General features: G+C 38.1%; 1 protein-coding gene across 1 annotated transcript in view; it reads left to right on the top strand.

Moving 5' to 3' along the window:
• The first annotated feature begins 787 nt into the window (after positions 1-787).
• The window catches only part of FAM120B (family with sequence similarity 120 member B), a 278632-nt gene continuing 269117 nt past the window's right edge, over positions 788-10302 (top strand). Inside the window, exons 1-2 of the mRNA XM_075203367.1 lie at positions 788-808; positions 3433-4445. Coding sequence (XP_075059468.1) covers positions 3465-4445 — 981 coding nt within the window. The 5' untranslated portion in view covers positions 788-808; positions 3433-3464. The remainder of the gene's footprint in view (positions 809-3432; positions 4446-10302) is intronic.

Here is a 10302-nt window from a genome sequence, read left to right as displayed (position 1 = left end):
TATTGAAGTGTATGGAAAACACTTTCTACTGTCAAATCATCACGATTCCGCTGCCAAAATGTTGCAAACCAAGGCAACCTATTTTACATATGGACAGAAATGAAAATCTTATAATAGACAAAAAAATTAAATGTGAGCAGAATTAAATTTCTTCAGATTTGTCTTAGGTTTTAAAAAAAGATGGGTTCATGTAAAAGAGCACTAAGGTCATACTCTTGTATAATTATACCGCTGTATTTAGCTAAAAAATTTGCATCCAATAAGACTAATCCTTGAGGAAAGATTACTGGGGGCATTTATGACAACCGGTTTAACAGAAAATAAGTGGTGTTGCTGTTAGCATCTAAGTTGATGTTTGCTTTTATTTCCTTAACTCACCAGAAAATGTGTTAGAATCTGACTGATTACACGGTACAAAATATTTTATATTTTCAAGTTTTCCAAAATGCGACAATTACTGACAGCTGCATGTTTAAAACACGATGCGCAAAGCTGTAAAATATTATATTTCCAGTCTGCAGGTGTAAACATAGCAAACGACTGGAATGCCCCCAAAAGAAGGTATTTGACACATACATGAAAATAATTACTGAGGATACGGGTCAGACACACTAAGGAATCTTCATTTAATAATAAACATGTACAGTTGTGAAAACATATTGATGTCATCACACTAGTTATGCACTTATATGCATGCAATTTCAGCCATAGTTCCTCTATAGTCCAGACGTACTATGTTGTTCATATGACATCATAGCCGGAAGAGGAAGGGAGAACACTCTAAAACACATGACAGGGTAAATCTCAGGTGAGCACAGGGAAACTAGCGTTTGTGTTATGATCGTTTTGTGCTACATCGGAGGCATTGTGTGAGCATGTATTGCACAATAAGGTCGTAATGCTGCATTATTTATATGCAGCTGCCTAGTGCAGCCTGGGAGTTGTAGTTTGTATTGGTATCTTAGTAAATGTGACCATTGGTTGCATTCTGCGTTTTGGTTTTCCCCCACTAATACGTCTTAAATGATACACAGGTGGTTGTACTAATTGTTTTACTCGTGATTTAGTGAGAGGATATTGAAAACATGTACTTTTAAAAGACCCTGATGACTGGATTTGAGAATCACTGAGCATAGAAGTAGGCTGTGGCTCACTTAAGTCGTCAAACTACAACCCCCAGCACGTTGAGTGCATATTATGACTTTTAGGGGCATATTCAGTTGTTTGAATATCCTGCCGCGTTAAAACTATTACCGTTATTACGGTAATAGTAAGCTGAATTTCAGCTCGCGGCTCAGGGAGCTGCGAGCTGAAATCCAGCGAGAAAACTACTGTAATAATGGTTTTTACGTGCACTATTACCGTAACGGTAATAGTGCGTGGAGCACGAGATTTTAGCTGTTTCCGCTGACAATTGAATATGCCCCTTAGGGGGGTATTCAATTGTTAGCGAGTTCGCTAAAATACTCGCGCTCGAAAAATATTACCGTTAATATGGTAATATCTCATCCAGCGAGTAAATTACGTTTTTTACGCACAGATTGCCGTATTAACGGTAATATTTTTTGAGCGCGAGTATTTTAGCGAACTTGCTAACAATTGAATACCCCCCTTAGTGTCATAGCAGATGGGCAGCCATTGGTTGGCTATGCCCAGGTTAGAAGCTGTATGTTTTATAATTCCTTGATAGTTGTATACTGAAGCATATTATCCCAGTTGTTATTTTTAAAGCAAAAATGGCTTAAAAAAATGTTATTCTGCAGTGTCATGTGACTACTATGGAATCCATAACTCGTATGGCATATATGATGTAGTAAACAGAGAATCTTTGGAATACTCTTCTGAGCTCTGTCTGCTTTGTGTCGTGTAAAATCCTCCCCCTTTTTTCACCTCTGCCTTCACGTGACATACTGACGTGTGTGTGTGTATATATACCCTCCAGAGAGATTTTGAAAAGAAGATGATGATTTATAGGAGTACACTTAAGCATAAAATCATATGCATGTTTAAAAGGTACTTATCATGCTATTTAAAAACAAACAAACAAAAAGTTCTGTGTGGGGTTGCTGCTTTACCCCCTTTATGTCAGCTATATGCAAAATATGACCCTGGGAAGTCTAGAATCAGCAGCATGAATGAATTGTTATGTCAGCCACAATATCCTATTCATTAAACCTAATTTCCCATTTACACACCTATGTGCCTTCTGTCTGGATGATTGGTGGTACTTGGAAAAGTTTTTTCTGGTTTTGAAACAGATAAATGTATACAGCTAAGCAAAAACAATAGATAGTACAGCGCGTAACTCTGAAGAGACACAAAATTGTAAATAATGTTCAAATAATGTCCCTTAGACAAATGGATATGCTCTGTTCAGGCAGATGCCAAATTCCCACACGACCAGATGGTGGACTGGAATAAATCTACAACAAAACAAGTGGGAGGAGGCGCCACATAGTATAATACTGTATATGATAATAAAGAAAGGTGTACCACAAACCAGAATTTTAATCACCAAGTGGGTATAGGCACTCAGATAATATGGGTGAGTCAGTAGGAAAAAGACTCACCCATATTATCCGAGTGCCTATACCCACTTGGTGATTAAAATTCTGGCTTGTGGTACACCCTTTTGTATTATCATATACAGTATTATACTATGTGGCGCCCCCTCCGACTTGTTTTGTTGTAAATGTATACAGCTGTTTAGGTTGTGTCAAAGGGGTACATTTATCAAGCTGCGGGTTTGAAAAAGTGGAGATGTTGTCTATAGCAACCAATCACATAGTAGTTCTAATTTATTTTGTAGATTCTACAAAATGACAGCTAGTATCTGGTTGCTGTAGGCAACATCTCCACTTTTTCAAACCCGCAGCTTGATAAATTTACCCCAAGGTCTCTACAGAATTGAGCAAATCATTTCAACTGTATTAATAAAAATCCTAACTGTAGCCCAGAGCAGGGTTATTAGTCTATATGTGGGCAAACAGCCGTTAGTGTTCTAAACGCCATCCCTTCCGTTAGCCACATCTTTTTATCCACAATATTATCCTATTGTCGCAGAGCAAACTATAGCGACCCTGCCTTACACTGTTAATTCTCGCCTAAGTTAAATTGTGTCCCTCTGGTAAACCTCATTTCACAGAGCTAATTTAACAATTTTCACCCCAGTTAAACTCAAGTCATTGAATTTTTTTTTAACCATCTCATTTAATATTTCTTTGCTGATGCTAAAAAAAGAGCGTGTAATATGTATGCTGTGTAAGTAGAGAACCACTCCTAGGTACAGAGCTACAATGAGTAATGCTAAATCCAGTCATGTTCATGGGTTTCTACAAAGATATTTGACTATTTGAACATCAAAAATATTTTAAATGTTTTATTACAGGTTTCCAAGTGTATTTTGATATTCTACTTTTTGTCTCATCACAGATTGATAATCGTTTCAAAGTGTTTTGTCAACAATGGGCATCAAAGGACTGCAGGGTTTTGTGCAGAACTCTTGTCTCACTGTTTGCAGCACGGTCAGTTTATGGACTATTTCCAAGAGGCATATGTCTTCCTATCCAGGTTGTATTCCTACTATTGTCGTTGATGCAATGGGCTGTCTACGTACTTGGTACACATCTGATGGTTGGATTCATGGAGGTCAGTGGAAGGAATATCTTTCCAGTTTACAGAACTTTATTACTGCCTTTAAGAATGCTGGTATTCGACTTGTATTTGTCTTTGACGGTGTTATAGAGGAAAAGAAGAGAGCAGAATGGGTTAAACGTCGAATACAGAACAGCGATGAAGTGTCCAAAATTTTCTCTTTTATTAAATCTAGTAGGCAGCAGCCTGGTCGGAATATGTTCTTTATTCCTTCTGGAATAGCTACTTTTACACGATTTGCCTTAAAGACTCTTGGGCAGGAAATAATTTGTACACAAGTTGAAGGAGACTATGAAGTTGCTGCATATGCTCTCAAGCACAATTGTCTTGGACTTTTAGGGGAAGACAGTGACTATCTCATCTTCAACACTGTTCCATATTTTTCTGTTAACAAACTTCGGTTGGACAAATTAGTCACTGTGATGTATTCAAGGGAAGCCTTTTGTGGAGAACTGGGTCTTCGTCTTTCAGACCTTCCTCTTCTTGCCTGTCTTCTTGGCAATGACATTGTTCCAGAGAACATGATGGAAAACTTTCAAAGGAGATGCATGGCGTCATATCATTCACACAGTAATGAACGTAATAAACGGGCCAATGTCATTAGGGCTGTGGCTGCTTTTATTTCTAGTATACAACTTCTGCCGCATGCCCTTAAAGAGGTAGAGAAGATGTTGCCTTTAGGGTTTGATATGACATTACTGCAAAAGGGAATAGAGTCATATGTTCTGCCACAGCAAAGTTCTCCTTGGATTCGCTCAAGACCACATCCCTGCGATCTCCTCACTATAGAGGTAGTAACAAGTGTCTGCCAAGATCAAGAGATTGTCCAGGTGTTTATTCTTTATGCTACATACCTGCACTTGTAATACATTGAAAGTAACTACGTTTTTCTGGTCTACCCAACTAAATGAAAGAACAATTGTTGGTAACACACAATTGCCTGATACAATAAGTAATATATTTTAATTTTAAACAGTCATCAATCAATAAACAAATTATGTCCATAAGAATAGATTAGGCTGCACTACCACCTTAGTGGCTGTACCTTTAAATTGCCACTTTAAAATAGCTATGGATGGGGGCTGTAAGCTGGAGGACCAATTAGAATTAGACACTCCAACCTTCTTTTGCAGCATCACACAATCCTGACCAGAGTGATGAGACTACCCATGGGAAAAAATGCTGCATCGAGCAGGCCCCAGGCTTCATGGAGGGGAAGGACCAGGTCATTCATAGGTGGTAAAGCAGCTTTAATGGAACCATTATCATTTAAAGAAAATGTGCAGTTTCTTTGGTCATAGTGGTTTACATTTTTGTGATGTACACATAGCCATATATTTTTGACAACATGCTGCGTTTACTAATATTTTTAAGACACAATTTACTGAGGTGCAAATGATAAAATTGCATATTTTCCCGTTTACAAGTTGCTACTGTTGAAAGGAAACTTTTCTTTCACAACTTAATGTATTTCTTTTTTATTTTATATCTTCAGTCATATTTTACAGATATGGGAGTGAATGCTTTTCTTATGTCAAGACCCCTTGCACAATGGTGTTGGGTTAAATACCAATGTCTGTATGTCAAACATGATCATATTTGACATGCTGTGGTGAACTTTCACTTGCAGACAGGTGTTTCAGCTATTGCAAATAAGAGAACAGGCAGCGTCAGACAAAGTGCAAAGACGTGGAACCAAAAGTGCAACTACAAATGGGTATGTGGTCATTGGAATCAGTAGGATCCATTCCCATATAAAATGTTATGCTTTTCCTAGTATTAAAATATGCTAGTAAAAGCATACATTTTAATGCCAGTGGGTAAAGAGCCTTAGGCCAGGTAACATATTGCACGGGGCCCCAAGCCTTCTCTTCATCTCTTATTCCAAAAGGTAATCCAAGTGAAATAAAAATGAAAAAAATCAAGATGCGCCGTGAACCCTGTTGCTGAATGAGATGCACAGGTAATTGCAATCTTTACTTTGTATATTATGCTTGTACATGAAAGACGCTATATATATATATATATATATATATATATATATATATACTGTTATTCATTTAAAGAAAACTATACATGATTTACATTATTTTAACTGATAGTATCTCGCCCATATGAACTGAACAGAATAGTACTGTTCCTTTTGATGAATAAGTCTAGTTCATCAACAGTTAAATTGTTACTGTCTGCTGAAGATTGGCCACCTCTAATGTACACGCACATACTTTGTGTAAATGTATTGTGAGCACGCTTACTTCCACTAGTCAGTCATCGGTGACAAGTTGTAATGCTCTACTCTGTTGGAAATGCCTTTCATGTCTTTACAGGTATGACAGATTTGAAAGTTATCAGATGCTGTAAGTTAAAGATGGATGAAATCTCACATAAAAGTGTGAAAAAGCAGCGAATCAATAATTCAACCTTTACAAAACCTTACAAAACCTTTTGTGAATTAAATTCCACATGACATGCATACACAATGAATGCTGAAATTCCCATTACTCTAGGGAGGTAGTACAGCCATGTAGGTCCCTGAGCATTATTTATGGATTGTGAAACTTTTATTACCTAATATATAAGTAAAGCAGTGTATTCTGTTACATCAACTATAGAGACTTTTTTTCTACATAGAGACCATTACACAAATCAGTGATTCTTGTAAAGTGCTGTATTGTGTAAATAAATTATTGACCCAGAGTGTAAGATAATTGTATGGCAGAGTTATAAAAAAAATAAAAAAAAGTATAAATATTCAAATATTTTCGTCGGTTAAGGCAATTTACTGATAACAACTTTTTTTTTTTTAACGGCAGTCAAGCACAATGCATATAGTCTTATATCGTATATAGTAGGACCAGGGCCATTTTAATAACATTATGGGCCCCCGGGCAAAGCAGTGCACTTGGACCCCTACCTACACAACCACTCACAGGAATAAAAATTTAAATTATTAATAAATTTAAGTTTATATTTATTGGTACCTGCAACAAAAATCAGTGTTTAAACATTAAAAAACATGCAGTACAGCTGTGCCTTGTGTTGAAGTCGTATAATTGGATGAACGAAAGTATATTGGTTAATATTGTTTTATCGTGCGATTGCACTCAGTATGCCACGTGTAGCGTGTCATACTGCGATCGCACGGTAAAATACGCACGCGCACACTCGCATTACAACATTTAGTTATTTATATAATTCATATTTGTTCCGTTATACACTGACTTATGAGCAGATAGTAATTAGTTTATTATTAGTTTATATATTATGATTATATATATATATATATATATATATATATATATATATATATATATATACACTTTAGTGTTATTTAAGGTTCAGGTTATATGAAAGGTGTCATGTCTGGTATCATATTAATCCCCTATTCATCAGCAGTTGTCCAGTTCATTCGCCGAAGAGATCGCACATTGCATACTCTAGTTAGTGATGTTAGGGAATAAATACTTAAAGTAATACTGACTATAAAATGCTAATAGACTAGTTGAAACTGGAGCCTTGGCGGGAATAGTCAGAGCACAACCCCTGGAGAGATGACCCCCACCTTTGGATATTTTGGTTTGAGCTGGCCTATGACCTGCAGCACTCTGGACCTTCCTGATACCTGGACCAATAGAAGCAAGCCACACCATCTCCATTGTTCTCACTGTGACACTGAGTGTACATAATAACAGCTCTCACTGGCACTCCTCAGTCTCTTCTGACCACAGTATTCTGGAGTGAAATACTGTTTGCTGGTGGCAGTGGGAGCGCAGTGCGAACGCAAGCGAGCGCGGTATGTATCTTTTGGTATTGGCTGTACTGTATTATAATCGTACTGAATTGTTAAATTTTACATCTGCTAAAAATAAATTACTTTGTGCTTCGGAAACACAATACAATCGCTTATGCAATGCTTATTTGAAAACGATAGAATTACTTTAATAATTTGGGGGCTCTGAGTTGGTGGTTACGTTATCGGAAAGTATGCAACGCTTACGGTTTTTGGTTCCTCAACAAAGGGTGGATTGACGCGTCGCATACAGGAAAGAACGCAATGTGTTCAAAACCTGTTGTTCACTTTGTGTTGCGAAACCGAATGTCCGTTGTTGCATAATCTGAAGGAATGCTAACTTGAATCTAGGGACAAGAAAGAAAAATGTTTCTTTTTATTGTCGTTTTACGTTTTAAAGGGTATTGCATTGCATAGGGTATGTATACTTCCTGCCTAGCGTATGTGTACTTCCGGTATTATTGCCACGTGTTTAAACAGTCGTGTTCATAGTCTTATATATGCATAGTAGAATCACTTGTTAAAGCCTCTGAAAATATATTACTATTGTTTGGGAAATTTATTTTCTGTACAGAAAACAAATGGTTGTGTGTGTATGTGAATGTTGTGCATAAAGACAAAAGTATACTGGTAACGGTATATAGGTTTTGTTTTGCACGCGCACCCAATACTAATCACGACGTTTAATGATAAAGGGTATTGTTTGCTGGAAGGGACAGAGCACTGCGGTGTTATCTGTTGTCCGCATAAAGATCATTGAGCGGTGCGATTGAACCGCATGGTAAGGTCGTGATTGAGTATTGGGAGAGCAGCGTGGAACTGTTGAAAAGAGATAGCGCTATGGTTCAGGTGTGTCTGACGGGGCACGTTAAAAAAAGGTGACCTAACAACAAAGGTTTTGTTCTAGGGGTGAGCAGGATATAAAGAGACCTTTGTGTGAAGTGATGTTCTGTTCTAACAAAGAACAGGGGATAAAGAGACACTACAGAGTATACATGGCAGGTATACTCGAAGCGAAAATAACAGGTTTTCGCGGCCTTCCCAATAGTAATCGCAAAGCTTACTGATAGTATCTGTAAGCGGTGCGATCGGACCGCATGGTTGATTTTGTGCAGCCGTGATTGGGACTTGGGAGATGTGGGAGGAAATACGCTGCAACCACTGATATTCTTGATTGATATCAGTTGCTAAGTACTCAAACTAGGAAAAGCAGGGTATTGCGAAGTTGGTACTTGTCTGATCCCAGTTGTGTTAGGTTGTTTCTCCAGTGAGTAAGCTGACAATCGCATGTTATTGTTTTGTGGTACTCAGTAGCGTGGAGTTGAGGGGACGTACCTGTTGAAATCGTCCAGGGCCAAGAAGACATGGCCAATTGTGTGCTGCCTAATGAATGGCCGGTTGGTTAGGCAAAGTATGTTATGCATAATAAATATGTTGCGTATGCAACGGCATACTGCGATAAATGGGTCAAGATGACCCCGGGAGTGTGTGAAACCTTTCCCAAACATAGGTAGTTTTGACTCAGAGGTGTTAAATAATGTTAGAGATAAAGTACGGTTGATTAAATCAACAAAAATGAGAATTGAACATGATGACTGTTTAAAATTGTGGCAACAAGAAGGGTACACGTGGCAAGGGAGCGCATGCTCAGCGGAAGTAGGCGTGGCGCAAAGCGCGCACACAACGGAAGTGAACGTTGCAAAGCGTGGCGAACTAAGCGCATGCACGCCCTCTCTGCCAAATGCAGTTGGGGTGGTAGGTACAGCCAATACCAAAAATGTTAAAAATGTAATGAGTAAGTTGTATGAGGTCTTAAGTAATGTTTTAGAAGAAGGAGATGTACCCACAGTCATTTCAGCCATTGCCCATGCCAGTAACATACAAGAAGCAGTACACGGACAAGGAAAGGGAACGGTTCCACCAGCAGGGGCAGCGGCTGAAATCAGCGAGGATAATATAGAAATTAATTGAAAGGGGGACATTCATTATACTGCAACAGCAATTCCAGCAACTAGTTCAGAATGTAGCGACTTGGTAAGTCTGCATCCTGTCCGCACAACAGCAGTTCCCAATGGGAAGGCGGACAGGGATGGTGTAGTTCCCATAAACATGAAGCAATGCATTTTCCATGGACTAGGACGGAACTGTTTACAATTATGTCTGATTTCCCTGATCCTAGAAAAGATTTGGCCAAGTGTCAGAAATTTATTAGACATTTAGGTAATGCACATGAGCCTACTAATAAAGATTGGCGAGTGGTGTTTAGAGCCTGTCTTCCTCTCGATACTGATATACAAAAGTACATTAAGGATTGTAGGTTGGAGAAGGATAAATCCTTAACCGAGGATGACAATCATGATAATTTTGGATGTATAATCACACAGTTGGCCATATATTTCCCAGTGACAGTGGAATGGGGAAAAATATTCACTATCAAACAAAAAGGTAGTGAGATTACAACTGACTATTTTTCTAGGGCTCTAGCGGCCAAGTTTGAGTCACTAAGAGTTCATTTTTCATTTTTCTATTATAAGTCAGGAAGTCCGTTGCAAAGGTATATAGTTATGATGATACTGAGTTCTTAATGAACTAAATGACGGACGACACTGGATTGCACGGTTGATGTAAGACCCCATAGTCAAGTATGGGGAGGGGTCATAGTTTAGTGAATAGCTAAGGGGATTAGTGGAATGAATACAGCCATTTTCCCATAGTGTCCAATCCAGCTGTCATGTTTACTGTAAAAATCTCCCTTTCTGCATGTCTATTTGTTTTAAAAAAAAACCTTGTATTTAAATATTTGTATTCCTATTATTCGTTGCTCTCCTATTTTCTCATTCTTTACATCTATGCTAGTA

The sequence above is a fragment of the Mixophyes fleayi genome, chromosome 3, assembly GCF_038048845.1.
Source record: "Mixophyes fleayi isolate aMixFle1 chromosome 3, aMixFle1.hap1, whole genome shotgun sequence".
NCBI classification, from domain to species: Eukaryota; Metazoa; Chordata; class Amphibia; order Anura; family Limnodynastidae; genus Mixophyes; species Mixophyes fleayi.
The sequence above is the reverse complement of the archived record's forward strand: the minus strand, read 5'-3'. Positions and strand labels throughout refer to the sequence as shown.